The sequence below is a fragment of the Muscardinus avellanarius genome, assembly GCF_963383645.1.
Source record: "Muscardinus avellanarius genome assembly, chromosome: 16".
In the NCBI taxonomy this organism is placed as follows: domain Eukaryota; kingdom Metazoa; phylum Chordata; class Mammalia; order Rodentia; family Gliridae; genus Muscardinus; species Muscardinus avellanarius.
Genome location: NC_137802.1, coordinates 8,105,760 through 8,125,095, shown reverse-complemented (window position 1 = coordinate 8,125,095; position 19,336 = coordinate 8,105,760). Strand labels below are relative to the sequence as shown.

The 19,336-nt window shown below is 45.1% G+C and overlaps 1 protein-coding gene across 1 annotated transcript in view; it reads right to left on the bottom strand.

Annotated features, from left to right (window-relative positions):
• The window catches only part of FBXW10B (F-box and WD repeat domain containing 10B), a gene marked incomplete at both ends in the record, with an annotated part of 41,728 nt that extends 25,510 nt beyond the window's left edge, over positions 1–16,218 (bottom strand). Inside the window, 8 exon segments of the mRNA XM_080713936.1 lie at positions 898–1,098; positions 4,280–4,389; positions 8,069–8,191; positions 10,978–11,106; positions 11,108–11,403; positions 13,190–13,372; positions 15,477–15,537; positions 15,628–16,218. Coding sequence (XP_080570062.1) covers positions 898–1,098; positions 4,280–4,389; positions 8,069–8,191; positions 10,978–11,106; positions 11,108–11,403; positions 13,190–13,372; positions 15,477–15,537; positions 15,628–16,218 — 1,694 coding nt within the window.
• Between the last annotated feature and the right edge of the window lie 3,118 nt (positions 16,219–19,336).

Sequence of the window (19,336 nt, the reverse complement as noted above, 5' to 3'; positions counted from 1 at the left end):
TTCATTTACTTTAAATGTGATTATGTTCCATTTATTTTAAGTTAAAAAATGGGCAGAAGTACTTAACATGTCCCAGATCTATAAGCAAGAAGCAAAAACTGTAAAGAAATACAAAGGTACAGTCCATTGAAAAGTGAGCATAACTTTACCTCTTGTAGAAAGGAAGAAATAAGCATTAGGGTAGGGTTCATGGGGGACTGGAGAGAGGTCATGCTCTATTTCTTGGTCTGAGCATTGGGTATAAACACATTTATAATATTATTTAAAATATATGAATAGGCTGGGCATGGTGGCCATGCTTGTAATCCCAGTACTTGGGAGGTTGAGCCAGTAGGGTTTCAGGTTTAACGCCAGCCTCACCTACTTAGGCTCTCTGCAACTTTGTGGATCTCTGTTTCAAAATAAAGATTAAAAATAGGGCTGGGGGTAGAAATAGGGGATAGAATGCCCCTGCATTCGATCCCTAGTACCGCAAAAAAATAAAAAAAGGACTCAGTGTGTAGCTTGGAGGTAGAATGCCCCTGGGTTCAATCCCCAGTACCACAAAAATTAATTAATTAATAATAAATAAATAAATAAATAAAATATATGAATGCATGCATTTTAACCCGCCATCTTGCTTCTCTATTGTATTTCATACCCACAAAGAAAAAAAAAAACTACTTTCTCCTGAAGGGATCTATAAAAAGAAATAGATAATGCATCTGATAATTATTACGCATCTATCTCACTCAAAGTTTACAAAATATGTAAATTTGGGGCTTTTAATTGACCCCCCCAAATGAAGCCATTGTAGGTACTCTAGAAGTGAGTAGCACTTGGGATAAGTGCTCATTCCACCTCCAGCTGCCCCGGGGCCCTCAGTGGGCTGTGATCACGCCTCCTGAGACCACTCACCTGATACTTAGGTCGTAACTGCCGCTCAAGAGAAAGTGCTCCTCCTCACACAGAAAGAGAGCCCGCACGCTCCCAGCATGGCCCCGGAACTCGATGGGTACCTCTCTGATTTGGAAGATGTCCAGCAGATGGATCTTCCGATTAGATGACACGGCTATCAGGTCTCCCCCAGCATAGTGGATGACTCTGTTCTGGTCCCACCTGAGTTGGGGGACAGGGAGTTGGTGGGGATGGATTATACAGGAAAGAAGAGTTAGTGCCCTTCCTGAAACTTAGCACCCTGATTTTGCCTGCAACGATGGGATGATGGGAAACTCAGGGCCTTTCCACAGGGACGCAGCGGAAAGTAAGGCCTGGGATGAACAGGCCCCAAAGGATTCCACCCTCATAATAGGATAAAAATCCCTGTCAGGCAGATTTAAAACCTAAAGACATAAGAAAAAATTATGAATAAGATTTTTTAAAATGCCGCTGAAGTATGCTAAATTCCAAAAGAGAAAATAAAATATGCAGCCTTCCCCAAACTTCTTTGACCACAGGAATCTTTATTTATAGAAAATTTCAGAGGAGCACAGTTGTTGGGAAGTTCAATGTATACCGTCTTTCTTTTCTTTTTCTTTTCTTTTTTTTTTTTTTTTGGTACTTGGGGATTGAACCTGGGGCATTCTACCTTTAGACTACCCCCTCAGTCCTTTTTATTTTTTAATTTTGAAACAGGGTCTCACTATGAGGCTGGCCTCAAACCTGTGATCCTCCTGTTTCTGATTCCTAATAACTGCGATTATAGGTATGTGTCACTGTGCCTGGCTCTTTCTAGCTTTTTTTTTTTCTTTTCTTCTTTTTGTGGTACTGAAATTGAACCCAGGGATATTCTACCTCTGAGCTGCACCCCCGGCCCCATTTGATTCTTTATTTCACAACAGGGTCTCACTAAGTTCCAGAAGGCCTCACTAAATCGCTGAAGCTGGCTGTGAATGTGTGATCCTCCCGTCACACCCTCTTAAGTATTGGGATGACAAACGTGTGTGTGTCACCATGCCCGGCTTCTTTCTATCCTGTTCTTTCTTAAACAAGATCCTAGGAGCTTTTATTAGGTTCAAAGTTTTGTGCTCACAGATGCCACGGGAAACACAAAATGAATATGATACAGATCTTGCGGGCAATAAGATTATGGTCCAATAAAGCCAGGTGAGTCGAATTATTTTTCTGACCCTAGAATTATTAGCAAATAGGTAAAAATATGAGCACGATGGGCCAAATAATGTATTGTCCAAACTGAGGAAGGGACATCATTATTAAGCACATTAAGACCACAGAGGGAAGTGCAGCTGTTCCAAAACACAGAAATGTAAATGTAAAATCTAAAAATGGGAAGCAATTCTTGATATTTTTGCCTGCATTCCACTGGTCAGGTGTGGTGTTCAGCCAGGCACCATCTAAGGATCACTTCTTAGCATACGCTTCCTAAAGCTTAACTCTGGAGCTGGGGGCTGGTGCTGCATTTGGACACAAAACGTCCCCAAAGGCCCAGGTGTTGAAGGCTCGGTCCCTGACACGTTCAGAGGTGGGGGCTCAGGGGAGAGATTGAATCAGAAAGGTGCCGACCTCATCGATGGATTAATCCATTGGAAGATTAATAATCTGGTGTCATTGTGGAGAAGTGATGGAAACTGTACGGGGTGGGGCCTGGTAAGAGAAAAATATTGGGATGTGTTGATCACTGGGATGTGCCCTGGACGTGTCTCTCTCTCTCTTCTCTCTTTTCTTTTCTTTCTTCTTCTTCTTCTTCTTCTTCTTCTTCTTCTTCTTCTTCTTCTTCTTCTTCTTCTTCTTCTTCCTTCTTTCTCTCTCTCTCTCTCTCTCTCTCTCTCTCTCTCTCTCTCTCTCCCCCCCCATCCCTCTCTCCCTCCATCCCTCAGTTGCCATGAGCTGAGCAGCTTTCCTCGGCCACCTTGGCCAGCCCTTCCAACATCATGCCCTGCCTTCCTTGCCTCAGGCCCAGAACATGGACTTCAGCCTATGAAACCATGAGCCAACATTAATTGTTCCTCCTTCAAGTCATTTATCTCTGGTATTTTGTCCCAGTGATGGAAAGCTAACTAATATGGATTAATACAGTGGTAGGGTACTTGCCTGGCATGTGCAAGGCCCTGGGTTCATTCCCCAGTAAAAAAAAAAAAAATAGAAACTTCAACTCTGTCTTCCCCATACTGACCTGCAATTTGCTGATAAGACCCGTGGGCTGTGCAAAGCCTTGCTACTACACAGAGGTGACCCCTGTAAAGCTTTGCTGAAGAGTGAAAGCCTAGGCCTAATGTATGGTAGAAAGTTAATTATTGCCAGTCATGGTGGCACACGCTTGTAACCCCAGTACTTGGGAGAATGAGACAGGAGGATCTCGGGTTCGTGGTCAGCCTCTCTACTTAGTGAGGCCCTCTGCAACTTAGTGAGACCCTGTTTTCAAATAAAGAATAAAAAAATAAAACTGAGGGTGTAGCTCAGGGGTGGAATGTCCCTGGATTCAATATCCAGTATCACACAAAAAAAAGAAAGTTAATTATTAAAGGTGCCCCTTTTTATGTGTCTTATTCAAATAATATCATACAATGCAGGTATCATAAATACTACCTTCATATTTAACATCAAAGATATCTGGTGTTTTGCTGAATCGGGTTACAGATATATATATAATATTATTATATATAATATTATATATATATAATAGTACTCCTCTATTGTATAATAAAGGAGTACTTATCCAGGTGTGGTGGTGCATGCCTGTAATCCCAGTACTTGGGAGACTGAGACAAAAGGATCAAAGGTTTGAGGTCAGCCTCAGCAACTTAGTGAGACTCTGTTTCGAAATAAAAATAAAATAGTGGTAGAATGCCCCTGGCATCAATTTCTAGAACCAAAAAATATACATACACACATATGTATGTATATATAATCTTGCCATATATAATATATTATGTAATATATTGCATATCCCTAGATGACAAGATTATAGGAAGTCTTTTCTATATATATTTTCTGGCATTTAGTAATTTCTTCCCTAATAGACATAAATTAGTTCTCAGATTTGAATAAAACAATAAGGATATTTCAAAAAGTATTTTATGCACACAATTTGTGCAAAAGGTTGCCCAATTTGTGCGAAAGGTTGCTGGTCAATATATCTAGAATTTATTAAGAGAAAATGTCTCTTTCCCGACTGCCAAGCACACATTTTCTGAACAAGATCTCACACTAGTCGGGGGCTGGGGTCTCAGATGAAGACAAGATTGACTCTCCAGGTCAACAGGAGCCAGGAGAATCCTGAGATGCCATTGTGGGTAATTCAAGGGTCCCTGAAGACCTAGATGCTGACCCCGGTACCTACGTGTCAGAGAGAATGCGAACATTATAGGTCCCACAGAAAACGTTCCTCTCCTCCATCTGGACCAGCTGTGTATCCTGGTTCTGGTATGCGGTCCACAGGTTGTAGTCATTCTATCAAGGGAATACTTATAGTCAAAGAAATCAGCTCTACTCAGGGTCCCAGACACCCCCTCCAAGGGCCCATAGATATGAGATTGTAGCCGCTGCTTCCTAGTGATGCAAAGGAACCCACTAGCAGGCTCCAAAGTATCCTATAACTCTGAGCCAAGTGTCCTAATTCATCTCGCGCCTCTTCGTGTATTTTCTATATGACCAAATTCCGTGAACTTTGAAGGCTAGATTCCAGATGTTGCAGAGAGCAGTGCGGCTTTACTGAAAATGAGCTCACAAAAAAGGGGGTTTTCTTGCCACATAAAATAATGGGTGTGCTTTGGCCAACTGTTTCCCTGAAGTCAGGGTTACATCCGTAGATTGCCTGGAGCTCTCAAGGCATAAAACACTCTCGCAGAAGTTCTGCCAAATGAAATTGCCGCTATGCTTTTTGAGCTTTCATTTTCCAAAGCTTTTCCTATACCTGCCGCCGAGTCAATGGCTTGCTCACAAAATATTCCCAACATTTTAAAAGAAGACATAGCTGGAACTTGGGAGGGGAGGGACATAAATTCTATGAAGTCTCAATAAGGTATTTTCATTTCCTTTTCAATCCTTCCTGTCTTCTTTTCATCTTTTCTTTCTTTACTCCATCCTTCTCTTCTTCCGTCTCTCCCCTCATCCATCACGCACTTCCTGAGCAGCTACAACAATGCCAGGCTTGATACATTCTGGCTCAGATGATCAAACTGAACCCCTAGCGCCTCTCTTCTTCCCAGCCATACTCCACCCTCAAAGAACAAGGAAGCACGGGCACTCTCGACTGGCAGAAACAGAAAGGCAGAGTGCCTTTATCAAGAAAGCAAGGACCACTGCCAATCTCACGGGCATGTACCCGGAGGGATGGGCAGCGGGGCAGGGTACAGAGGGAAACACCAAGTGCCCTGTGCATGTATGTCTGGATCATTTTGAACCTTGCTACGATGTAAAAGTATGGGGCACCAATTAAAGTATTAAAAAAGAAGAAGAGAGCTGGGCGTGGTGGCGCACGCTTGTAATCCCCGCACTTGGGAGGCTGAGACAGGAGGATCGCACAGGTTCGAAGCCAGCCTCAGCTACTTAGTGAGGCTCTCAGCAACTTAGTGAGATCCTGTTTCCAAATAAAATATAAAATAGGTCTGGGAGTATAGCCCGGAGGTAGAAAGCCCCTGGTTCCACCCCAGTACCACAAAAAAAAAAAAAAAGAAGAAGAAGAAAGCAAAAGATCGTAGCCTTATGCTTGCATCTGAGAGCCCTGGGGACTTCTCTGAAGGCTCCTTGCAAATCTTCATCTTTTCCTCTGAGTGTTGGGGTTTTTCCGCAGTGTATGGCTTTCCCTCTGCTTGGTCTCCTTCTTTAACCAAACAGTGATGCCACCTACAAATCTCTCCCCAGAAGAACCTGTCTGCTTTCTGGTGTCCAGGCAGCTTTTTTTTTTTTTTTTTTTTTTTTTTTTTTTGTGGTACTGGGGTTCCTGGAAACCCTTCTATCTTTGGGCTACACTCCCAGACTTATTTTTATACTTTTTTTATTTGGAAACAGGGTCTCTTAATCCAGCATGGCTGGCTTCCATCCTCCTGTCTCCGCCTCCCAAGCGCGGGGATTACAAGCATGCGCCACCACGCCCGGCATCCAGGCAGCTTTCTATATCTCAGCTTGAGTTAACCCAGGATTTCCTAGGTTTTCCCCACAGAGGCGGGAATTCCTTGACCCTAGCTCATCTCCTAAGTTCTAGAAGACTTGGAAGCCACATGATGGAGTCATTGGAAAGGAAAAGACTAAGAGCCCTACCAGCCACCAGCTGTAAGAGCTTGGGTAAGTTTTCTAACATCATATCCTTTGTTTCTGTGTCCCGAAACTAGGAGTGATGGTACCTGACCTAGAGTGCAAATCAAAGAAATGATGACCACAAAGTTGTGGGCACTGGGCCCAGCATACCGATGCCTGTTGAGAGCACCACCCCTCAGAAGCACACACCTCCACTCTTTCACTTTCCCCTAAAATATCCTATAACTGAGGTAGCGTGAAAGAAATAAAAGGAATAGGAGACAGACAGGAATTTTCAGTCTGAAAAAGTCCATGATCACCCTCTCCTTCACGCTGAAGGACTATTTTACTCCAGGACTGAATTCTTAACAGGTCCAACAAACCTTCGAGTGCTATGATTCCAGTTGATCAATGCCTGTATACTTTGTGAGCTTACAGATTATATTTTTAGACTGATCGAAGCAATTCTAGAGAAAGATATTGCCCAAAGCCCCAGGATGTGGGTACAGCCTAAGTGCTACCTACCCATCAACCAGATGACGTCAGCCTCAAGAGTCTGGGAAGAACCAGACCCTTGTGCTCAGCGAGCAAAGGAATCCCACTCATTAGTCTAACGCCACCGCGCACACCTCTTGTGCTCTCCATTGACAAAGTTTCCTTCAAAAAAATTTGCACGTCATTCTGGAGACAGCCCACATTCCCCCCGTGAATGTGCATTTCTTATTTCCCTAAATAAATCGCTGTCTACATCTCTGATTGGCTCCCGCTGGCATCCTTTTATATCGCATGAGCTGAGAGGCCTACCCATCCTAAGTTGAGTCTCCCTCTGTCCCCCACTGGGAGCTGCTCCGGACCCTTCACAGAACTGTATTACTTCCCAGGATATAATTGTTCTGTTGCTATTTCACACGGTCTCATCTGGTCTCTGTACTGTGTTACCTGTCTCTCCCCCTTTATATAAATCGTGCATTCCTTGTTATAGTTAGGTATAAAATGTCCCCTAAAGGGTTCAATTAGTAATGTTTGGAGCTGATGTCATTGAGTCTCGAGGGCCGTAATCACAGCAGGGATAAGTCCATCCTAATGGATTTATCTGGATGGTGACTCGGGCCAGTAGAGTGTGGCCTCAGCTACTTAGTGAGGCTCTCTGTAACTCAGTGGGCCTCACTAAGTTGCTGAGGCTGGCCATGAGCCTACGATCCTCCTGTGCCAGCCTCCCAAGCCCCGGGACTACACGTGTGCGCCACCTTGCCTGGCTTCAAATTCTAGTTTATGCCACACAGCCTCCTTGTGGGAAACTAAAGTCAGATCAGCCTTCATTAAGACCACCCCTCATGAAGTCTCCTTTTGGAGCCAACTGAACAGACTTCAAAATAGAAGGGGCTTCAGTAGTGAGGAGGGTGTGGTCTTGAGGGGTCAGCAGGAGCCAATGGATTTTAGGAGTAACTGCTCTGCCCGTAGAGTCCAGGCATTAAGCTCCAAGTTCTTCTCTTGACTCTTCACAACTGCCTAAGAACTGATAAAGAGATCTAGAGGTAAAGAATCCTCCCCTTCCATCCCAGAAGCAAGCAGCAAGGGAGCCTACATTCTGCACCAGCCCTGGCCTCCTCTTCTCAGCAACAAACTCAAGGAGCCTGGGGCTCCCGGGGCTGATAGGATTGAGGGAAACCCCAATCATGGCTGACGCCCTTCCCAGCCTCTGACCTCTCCACTAGATGACCTGGGGCCAGGGACACAGGACATGGGGGTGGGACCTGAGGTCAGGAAGAACCTTGAGAGGTTCAACCCACTTGCTCAATCAACAGATACAAAAATCACAGCTTCTGGAAGGAAAAGTAACTTGCAAGTTGGTATCATTATTTTTATTAGTATTGGTCCTGGAGGTTGGACCCACCTTTGTTCTCAGTTTCCACTTTGGGTTTTTCGCCCGGGGACGCTTCCCTTCTTCTATTACTTTAGGAACTGGAATGGAAACCCTGCTGGCGTAATTAGGGTCTATGCCCTTTGTATAGGACCCCTAGAGGGGGGAGAAAAAGAAAGTGGGTATTATCAGATAGCTTCAGGTTCATGTTTATCATGGCACTGTTCACAAGAGTCAAGATGCAAAATCGACCTAAGTATTCGTTCACAGGTGAATGGATAAGAGAAATATGGTATATGTCCACAAGAGAATACCATTCATCCAAGAAAAAAGGAGGAAATCTTGCTGGGCATGGTAGCGTAGGCCTGTAATCCCAGCATTTGGGAGGCTGAGCTAGGAGGATTGCAGGTTCAAGGCCAGTCTCAACAACTCAGCAAGGCCCTCAGCAACCTCGTGAGACCTTGTTTCAAAATAAAAAATAATGGTACATGCTTGTAATCCCAGTACTTGGGAGGCTGAGACAGGAGGATTCAGGTTCGCAGACAGCCTCAGCTACTTAGTGAGGCCCTCTGCAACTTAGTGAGACCCTCTTTCAAGATAAAAAATTAAAAAAAAAATAGGGCTGGGGATGTAGCTCGGAGGTAGAATGCCCCTGGGTTCAATTCCTGGCACCACAAAAAAAAAAACAGTTAAAAAAAAAAAACAAATTAAAAATAAAAGGCTGGAGCCGGGCGTGGTGGAGCATGCTTGTAATCCCCGCGCTTGGGAGGCTGAGACAGGAGGATCACATAGGTTCGGAGCCAGCCTCAGCTACTTAGTGAGGCTCTCAGCAACTTAGTGAGACCCTGTTTCTAAATAAAATATAAAATGGGTCTGGGAGTATAGCCCAGAAGTAGAAAGCCTCTGGGTTCTACCCCCAGTACCACCAAAAATAAATAAATAAATAAATAAATAAATAAATAGGGCTCTGAGTGTAGATTGGAGGTAGATGCCCCTGTGTACAATCCCCAATACCAAGAGTAACAATGATAATGTTAAAGAGTTTTAGCCAGGTGTGTGGTACACACCTGTAATCTCAGTACTTGGGAGGCTGAGACGGAAGGAGTGCAGGCTCGAGGTCAGCCTCAGCAACTTAGCAGGACTTTCAGCAACTTCATGAGACCCTGTTTCAAAATAAAAATTAAAAAATAGTAAAAAAAAAAAAGGGGGGGGGCTGGGGATGTAGTTCAGAGGTAGAATGACCCAGGGCTCAATCCCTAGCACCAACAATTTTAAAAGAAGGAAACGTTGTTATTTGCAACACTGCAGATGGATGTGGAGGGCATTACAAATCAGCCAAGCTCAAAAAAGATAAATATTATGTGATCTCACTCCTATTTGGAATCCAAAAGAGTTGACCTCATCAAAGTAGAGAGAAGAATAATGGCTACCAGAGGCTGGATAATTAGGGGGGAGCGGGAAATGGGGAGATGTTGGTCACAGGCTACGTCATTAGAGCCAGGCATGGTGGTGCACAACTGCGGTTCCAGTACTCGGGAAGCTGAGACAGGAGGTTGGCAAGTTCGAGGCCAGCCTCAGCAGCTTGGCGAGAGCCTGTCTCAAAATAAATAGTCATATACACACAATCATATCTGTCTATTTCAAGAAAAAATAATTTAAAGATTTTTTTTAAGCTGGGCATGGTGGTGCACACTTGTAATCCCAGAACCTGGGAGGCTGAGACAGGAGGATCATAGATTTGAAGGCAGCCTCAGCTCAGCTATTTAGTGAGGCCCTCTGCAGCTTAGTGAGGCTCTGTTTTTAAATAAAATAAAATAAAGTGGCTGGAGGTGTCACTCAGAGGTAGAATGCCCCTGGTTCGATCCCCAGTACCACCCCCCCACACACACACACACAGATTTATTTATTTTTATTTTTATTTTTTGTTGGTACTGGGGTTCCTGGAAACCCTTCTACTTTCGGGCTACACTCCCAGACCTACAGACCTATTTTATACTTTTTTATTTTTGGAAACAGGGTCTCTTAAGCCAGCGCGTCTGGCTTCGAACCTGCGCGATCCTCCTGTCTCTGCCTCCCAAGCACAGGGATTACAAGCGTGCGCCACCACGCCCGGCCAAAAAAGGATTTTTTTATAAGAACAAAAAAATGACTATTCTTCATTTCTACTCTCCAGGAGGAAGAAAAAAACATGTTCTTGGCAAAATCTGAAGAGGAGTAAGCCCTGCCCAGGTGAGGCCAGTTATGCCCACAAGTGTGGGCAGACACATTGTAAAAGAGACCAGACCCCACAGGCCAGGAAGGAGGCCAGTACAAGAGGGCGAGTGGGTTCCAGGTGACCCTGCCTTACCATGTCCGCTTCTTCTCATCCTCTGCTAGGGGAGAAAAACAAAATCCAGGCTACCGAGACTGCATGATTTAGCATCAGGCAAGAAACAGAAGTACATATGCTAGCGATGATGACCAGATTACCATCGGAGGCAGGCCGCGTGTGAATCTGAACCTACATTGAGCGGCCTTGGAGGCTGGGGTGTGTCACGGGTGCAGAGACATGTCCCTGGCTTGCTTTTGGCAGATGCCCCCAGGCTACCTCTTTAGGGGGGGGGGGGAGAGAATGCCCAGCTTTGTGAGGTTTTTGCTTTGCTTTGTGTTTTGTAGTTCTGGGGCTGGAACTTACACCAGCCAGCTGAGAACTCTGGCACTGAGCTGCATCCCCAGCTCTGTGAGCTCTGGAAACTCTCTGTAGGTATTGTCCCTGCCAGATGCGTTCAGCACAGGAGAGAAAATGGTGGTCAATGGGGAGCCTAAGGGTAAAAATAAGGCCGGCGTAGGGCCTGCCAGGGAGACGGAAAGGCTCATGCCAAGGTTCGGTCAACCTTCAACTGGAGGATGAAGCTGGTCCCTCCCCGATGAAGAGGGACCCCGTCCCCCAAGGCCGGACGTACCTGCAAAAGGGTAATCTGGCTCTGAATGAAGGCGTGCATAGAATAGTCCGTCTTGACCTGCTGGACCATGGCGGCCCAATGATGGCTCACAGAGGCACACTTGTTCAGGGTGTTTTTATCCAGCATTCCTAGGGAAAGAAAAAATAATAATAAAGATGGACCCAGAGACCCTAGATCGGGGCCAGGGTAGGCCTTGGAGAAATACCTCGGCCCACCCCAGCATACTTAGAATGTACTTGGAGAGGTGGACGGGCAGGAGGCGGATGAAGTCCCGATATTTGCTGAACCCAGAAGACAGGTCTCTGACGTCCTCTAGGTCCATCAGCAGGTTGCAGGGATCGTCTGCTGACTTGAGTGTGCTTGTTCTTCCAGAGTACAGCTTATTCATCTCAGAAATACACTGGAGAGAACTCTTCCATTTTCCCTCTAGAGCGAAGCCAGAGAAGGGCACGCGGTGGAGGCCGAGTCCCTCTGCAGGAACTCTTGGCCTAGAACAAATCATCACTTAAAGTACCACCAAATGAAACTCAGCTCAGGGATGTGTCTCTGGTGGCAAATTCAGAAATGACATCCTGTGTAGGGTGTCTTTGAAAACATCCCAAGAGGCCAAGCCTGATGATGCACGCTTGTGATCCCAGGACTTGGGAGGCTGAGACAGGAGGATCGCAGGTTCACGGCCAGCCCCAGCTACTTAGTGAGGCTCTGTTTCAAAATAAAAGATAAAATAACCAGGGGTGTAGCTCGCAGGTAGAATGCTTCTGGGTTCCATCCCCAGTACCATAAAAAATAAACTAAAATAAAAACAAAATAAAACAAAACAAAACAAAAACATAGTCTTCGGTATATACTTTTGAACACAGTGCTTAGTATTTTTCTCCTCTCCCCCCCCCTCTTTCTTTCTGCACTGTGGCTCAAACCCAGGGCTGTATGCATGCTAGACAAGTGCTCTATCTTTGAGCTCTACCCCTAGCCCCCCACTCTTCATTTTGAAATATGAAAATATTTTTATTTTAAGATATAGTGTCAATAAATTGCCCAAGTTGGCCTCAAACTTATAATCCTCCTGTCTCAGCCTCCCAAATACTGGGATTACACACGTGCACCACCATGCCTGGCTCCCAAATTTTATTTTGAGACAGTATCTTGCTAAGCTGCCCAGGCTTACCCCTATCCCAGATGTGAGAATTAAATGAAGGGGAAGCCGGGCGTGGTGGCACACGCTTGCAGTCCCCGCGCTTGGGAGGCAGAGACAGGAGGATCGCGCAGGTTCGAAGCCAGCCGCACGCGCTGGTTTAGGAGACCCTGTTTCCAAATAAAAATATAAAATAGGTCTGGGAGTGTAGCCCGGAGGTAGAAGGGCTTCCAGGAACCCCAATACCACCAAAAACAAAACAAAAAAAAATGAAGGGGAAAATATCAAAGAGTTCCAACACATTATAAATGCTAAATGAGAGATAGTTTCTAAAATCTGCCATCCAAGGCCCTACCACACAGCACCTTCAACTGCACCAAGCCTTCCCAATCTCATACAAACAGTGGTTCTTCCATGTACACGGGGTTATATCTTCTTCACAAAGAAACCACTGTAAGTCAAAAATGTACCTGATACCCCCTCGCCTATTGTAAAGTCAAAAATTCACAAGTAGAATCATGGTAACCCCAGATGCTTCCTGATTTAGGATGTCCTAATAATAATAATAATAATAATAATAATAATAATAATAATAACAACAACAACAACAATGATAATATTTTGTGGTACTTGGGATTGAACCCAGGGGAATTCTACCTCTGAGTGACACCCCCAGCCCTATTTTTTTATTCTTCTTTTTTTTTTTTTTTTTTTTTTTGCGGGTCTGGGGATGGAACCCAGGGGCATTCAACCTCTGAGCTACACCTCCTGCCCTATTTTTTATCTTTATTTTGAAACCGGGTCTCACTGAGTTGCGGAGGGCCTCACTAAGTAGCTGAGGCTGTCCGCGAACCGCGATCCTCCAGGTCTCAGCCTCCCAAAATGCTGGGATTACAAGCGTGCGCCACCACGCCCAGCTTATTCTTTATTTTGAAATAGGTTCTCACTTAAGTTGTGAAGGGCCTCACTAAGTAGCTGAGGCTGGCCGTGAACCTGCGATCCTCCTGTCTCAGCCTAATAAACCTATGGTAAAGTCAAAATAGCATGAGTCCAACAATCCGAGTCAGGGGTCTGACTTACCAGAACCGGTTGCTTCTCCGGCCGTGGGTTCAGGCACCGGTGTCTTGCCTGAGGCTTTAGACAAAGGGAAGGTCGTGGGCCTGGGTCTGGGCTTAGCCGCCCAATAGATCTGTGAGTTCTCAGGCTTAGAGCTGTAGTCTTTCTCAGGGGAAAAAATCACATTGTCGGAGTCTTGTCTGAGTCCTGAAGAACAAAAGATAAAGTTGCCCTTCAAGCAGGTGCAGGAACTTGAGATGGAGAGACATGATTTTATTTGTCTTTGTTTCTTTGAAATACAGTCGGGCCTCTGTAGCTGTGGGTTCCACATCCTGGGAGTCAACCAACCACAGATTGGAAATATTGAGGGGAAAAAAAATGCATCTGTACTGAACATGTACGAATGGTTTTTTTTTTCTTGTTATTTTCCCTAAAGAATACATTATAATAACTAGTCATGCAACATTAACATTAGGTATGATAAGTAACCTACCGGTTAATCTATATAGGAAGGTGTGTGTGTAGGTTCTATTAAACAGATAGTATTTTATAGAAAGGATTTGAGTACTCAGAGATTTTGGTATTCAGAGAGTCCTGGGACCAATCCCCCACAGAAACAGAGGGAGAACTACATATATTAAATGGATCAGGAAAGTTATTTCTCTTTCTATTTAGGGTTTCTGAGCTCCTGTGCAAAAAAGTCTCAGAAAGCTCCTTCTTAAACTTAGCCAGATACACTATGATATAAACTGTATTAAGGTTCTCTATGCAATGACAGAGAATGAGAGAATTTGAACGGGAGCTGCAAGAAAAACTACTTCTTGCCGGGCGTGGTGGCGCACGCTTGTAATCCCCGCGCTTGGGAGGCAGAGACAGGAGGATCGCGCAGGTTCGAAGCCAGCCGTGCTGGCGTAAGAGACCCTGTTTCAAAAATATAAAATAGGTCTGGGAGTGTAGCCCGGAGGAAGGAGGGCTTCCAGGAACCCCAGTACCACCAAAAAAAAAAAAAAAGAAAGAAAAAAAAAAAGAAAAACTACTTCTTGGAAGCTTTTGCTGAATTTTCTTTTTTTTTTTTTTTTTGCGGGTTTGGGGATGGAACCCAGGGGCATTCGACCTCCGAGCAACACCCCCTGCCCTATTTTTTATTCTTTATTTTGAAACCGGGTCTCAGTGAGTTGCAGAGGGCCTCACTAAGTAGCTGAGGCTGTCCACGAACCACAATCCTCCGGTCTCAGCCTCCCGAATGCTAGGATTACAAGCGTGCACCACCACACCCAGCTTGAATTTTCTTTAATGAAATGAATCATTGGAGTTTAATATCAGATTACCTTATATTGGAGAGTTTAACGTGTGTGTGTGTGTGTGTGTGTGTGTGTGTGTGTGTGTGTTGCACTAGATTGAACTCAGTGGCATTTATTACTATTCCCCCAGCCTTTTTTTTTTTTTTTATTCTGTGGTACTGATGATTGAACCCTGGATCATTCTAACTCTGAGCTAAACCCCCAGCCCTATTTGTTATTTTTTGTTTTGAAAAAAAAGTCTAAGTTGTGGAGGGCCTCACTAAGCATCTGAGGCTGGATGACAACCTGAAATCCTCCTGTCTCGGCCTACCAAGTACTGGGATTACAAGTGTGCAGCACCAGACCCTGCTTTATTTGTTATTTTGAAACAGGATCTTACTTAGCCTGATATGGTGGTGCACTCTTGTAATCCCAGCATTTGGGAAGCTGAGACAGGAAGATCACAGTTTGCAGACAGCCTCAGCTACTTAGTGAGGCCTTTGCAACTCAGTGAGACCCCGTTTCAAAATAAAGAATAAAAAATCGGGCTGCAAGTGTAGCTTGGAGGTAAAATTCCTATGGGTTCTATCCCCAGTACTGCAAAAAAAAAAAAGGGAGAAGAAGGGGAAGGAGGACGAGGAGGACGAGGAGGACGAGGAGGAAGAAGAAAAGAAGAAGAAGAAGAAGAAGAAGAAGAAGAAGAAGAAGAAGAAGAAGAAGAAGGAGGAGGAGGAGGAGGAGGAGGAGGAGGAGGAGGAGGAGGAAGAGGAGGGGGAGGAGGAGGAGGAAGAGGAGGAAGAGGAGGAGGAAAGAAAGATGAAAGAAAGAAAGAAAGAAAGAAAGAAAGAAAGAAAGAAAGAAAGAAAGAAAGGGATCTCGCTAAGTTGCTGAAGGTCTTGCTAATTAGCCCAGGCTGGCCTCACACCTGTGATCCTTCTGTCTCAGCCTCCCAAGTACTAGAATTACAGATGTGCATCGGTGCACCCAACAGAAAACCCATTTTCAGTCCTCAAGAGTTTCAAGTTCTGTACTTCCTCCTGCGGCTGTCTTGTCACAGGTTTCTAGGAGGAAGTGACCTTCAGCAAGCTCTCCCTTGGTAAACAGGATCAGGTATCAGGACAAGGTTCACTGAACCCTACCCTGCCTTGAACACAGACTTCATCGGGCCAAGCTTGACTCTACCTGCAGCTTCTCACACAGCCCTACAATCTTGCCTTCTGGCCTCTGATGAGTGGGGCTCTGGTCTCGTTCCCTGTAACCCCGATTACCTGCAATATTGTTCCACTCTCTCAAAAACAGGACTCTGATCACGTCGGCAGCCGTGAGCAGTAACTTGGGGCCACACATCTGCAGCAGCAAGAGGGTGTAGTTGGCCTTGGTCCGGTGGGTGCTTTTGGTGAACCAGTACAAGAGCTCCCTCATCTTCTGCTCAGCCGTCTTATCCAACATCTGGTGCAAGGAGGACTTGACCGTTCTCCCTTCCTTCCTGTGGAGGTTGGCCCGGGACCTGTCGTAGATAAAATCCTTGCCCTGCACGGTCTGAAGGATGTTTTGGAAGTAGTGTAGCAGATACAAGCTGTTCAACTGCTTCAGAACGCTCACGAGAAACCTCCTCTGGAAGGTGTTACTGACTCGCTGGAACCACTCTTTGGTAGAAAAGACCTTCCACGCTAAGATACACGTTTCACACTTCTGGCACACGGGGACCGAGTCGTTTCCCTTCTCACAACGAAAATAGGGGGCATTCTTGAGTCTCATTTCCAGGTTTGCCATGATGGTGTGAGAACCAGTTCATTTTAGCCTTGCCCGTTAGTGACTCCGCCAAATACCAGACGAATGGGGGAAGCAGACAAGTACCCCAGCTCAGCCTTTTCTGTGATAAACATCTCCCAGAGGAACAACAACAAAAAAAAATCAACCTCTGCCACAGATGGGAAGTTTATCTGTCCCAGAAACTGCCAGTAGAAGTCTGGCTTTTGGTACTGACCTCCTTGGAAACATGGCCTTACCATAAATCTCCTAAACCTAGCACTGTGTACACAGAATGAAGGCAGTTGCCGTATATTCTAGAAGAAATGGTCATCTTATTTCCAGAACAAGAATACTAGAATACTCTTAGTCAAATTGAAGTCATATGTGGACTCCTTTTTTTTTGTACTGGAGAATGAACCCAGGGTCATTATCTACCTGTGAGCTACACCCTTGGCCCTTTTTTGGGGGGAAGGGGGTCTGGGGATGGAACCCAAGGGCATTTGACCTCCGAGCTACACCCTCTGCCCTATTTTTTTATTTTTATTTTGAAACAGGGTCTCACTGAGTTGTGGAGGGCCTCACTAAGTAGCTGAGGCTGTCTGTGAACCGCGATCCTCTGGTCTCAGCCTCCCAAATGCTGAGATTACAAGCGTGCACCACCACGCCCGGCTTCTCATCCCTTTTTATTAATTATTTTGAAACAGGGTCAAGCTAAGTTGCCCAGACTGGCCTCAAACTTTCAATCCTCCTGTTTTCAGCCTCCCAAGTTCTAGGATTACAGGTGTACACCACCATGTTCAGCTATGGACTTGTTGTGTGTGTGTGTGTGTGTGTGTGTGTGTGTGTGCGTGTATGTGGTACTGGAGATTGAACCCAGGGGCATTCTACCTCTGAGCTCCACCCCCAACCCTATTTTTTATTCTTTATTTTGAAACAGGGTCTCACTAAGTTGCCAAGAGCCTCACTCAAGTAGCTGAGGCTGGCTGCAAACCTGCAATCCTCCTGTCTCTGCCTCCCAAATGCTGGGATTACAAGCGTGCGCCACCACGCCTGGCTTTATTCTGAAACAGGGTCTCACTAAGTTGCAGAGGGCCTCACTAAGAAACTGAGGCTGGCTGCAAACCCGGATCCTCCTGTCTCAGCCTTTCAAGTACTAGGATTACAAGCACGCGTCACCACGCCTGGCTGGTGCGTGGCTATTAAAAGAAATGAGCCTGGCATGATGCCACACACCTGTAATCTCAGTCCTTGGGAGGTTGAGGCAGAAGGATTGCAGGTTCATGGGCAGCCTCAGCAACTTAGTGAGACCCTCCATGACTTAGCAAGACCCTGCTTCAAAATAAAAACATAAAATAAAATAGGGCTGGTGTGTAGCTCAGAGGTAGAACGCCCCTGGGTTCAATCTCCAGTACCAATCATATACACATATGTGTGTGCATGCATGTACACACACACACACACACACACACACACACACACACAGAGGACATGAAAACCTAAGTCTTATCTGTTTTCTGATATTTTCACCCTTATTTGACTCTGGTTTTTGAAACCTTCGGGAACACTGACTTGGGCCATGACAGCTAAACTCATGGGCACACGTGGTCCCCTTGGGAGGATGTAAGCAGAATTTAACTGCACACTCAGTTATGACCCAGAGGAGATAAGGATCTCCTTTTATTTTTGTCTAATATTCACTAGCAAATATGTGGCTGAAGAGTGCGTGTGTGTCCATTGGTCTATTAGCTTTGCATTGGCTTGAAGTTTTTAAAAATAACGACTAAAGCTGGGAAAGAAACCACTGTAATAGACCTAACAGTAGTCACCCGGGGCACACAGAAGCACCTGCTACTTCAGACAAGATTAGGTTCAAATGCTGGCTTCAGAACTTAGGAGCAATACGATTGATTGATTTATATTTATTATTTATTTGTTTGGGTAATGAGGATTGAAATCGGGGGCATTCTACCTTCAAGCTACACTCCAGATCTTTTTATTTCTTGTTTTGAAAAAGGATCTCGCTAGGTTGCTGACAGTCTCACTAAGTTGCCAAGGCTGGCCTCAAACCTGCTACCCTCCTATCTCAGCCTGCCATGTACTGGGATTATAGGCATGCACCACCGCCCTCAGCAGGAACCGTATGATCCTAAGCAAGCTAGCTGGCCTCTATGGGCCTCAGTTTCTTATGAGAATGGACGAGATGACGGCACATAAAAATTATTGCCATTTTCTAGGATTAGATTAAAATCTATGAAATCAGTTGCTACACTATTGTTATTATTGTTTATGTTACTAGCCTTGAAACTAGAAAAGCCCTTTAAAATTAAAAGTGAGGGTTTTTTTTTTCCTGATGAGAACAGAGGCTGAGAGGCTGCCCCCTGGTCCAGGCAAATCCCAGGGAAACCGAGGCTGCCATGTGTTTCTGATTAGCATAGGCTAGCTAAGTCTACAGGTGTGTATTTTCTGCCATTTACACCTTCCTAGTTTTAAGCGTCTTATTTTGAGCCCCATAGAAATGGAGCTGTGAGACAGGAAAGGTCCCCTCTGTCTTCCTAAAGGCCAGCTTTGAATAAACTTGTTTTCGTCACCAACCTTTGTCTTCTAAAGTTTCATGGGGCTAAGAGGTTATAAGGACTTTCATTCCCAGTTACAGGTCTCTTCCTTCCTTCCTTCCTTCCTTCCTTTCTTTCTTTTCCCCCCTTTTATTGGTACATTAGAGTCTCACATCATAATGTAAATCATGTTGATCATGACACACACATACACAGTACTACTTAGTGTCCCCTTCCGCCTCCCCATTTCCCTCCCTCCAATGCCAAGAATTCAGATTGATGATGACAAAATTACATCACTCGCCAAAAGATGAAGGACCTGGAGAACATTATGTTAAGTGAGATTAGTCGGGCACAGAAAGTGGAGGGTCATATTTCTCTAATACCTGCTAGCTAGGGAGTACTTGGGATACCAGAGGGACTCCAGATAATGGAGGAGAACTTCAGTGGAGCCAGGGAGGAAGGGGAGGAGAGGAGGAGGGTGAGGCTCATTAATGAAATCCTACCATTCAAAGATTTCTAAAGGCTGTGTCTGAAGACCAAGCACAATTACAGAAATGCCAGGAACTGGTTTCAATGATAGTCAC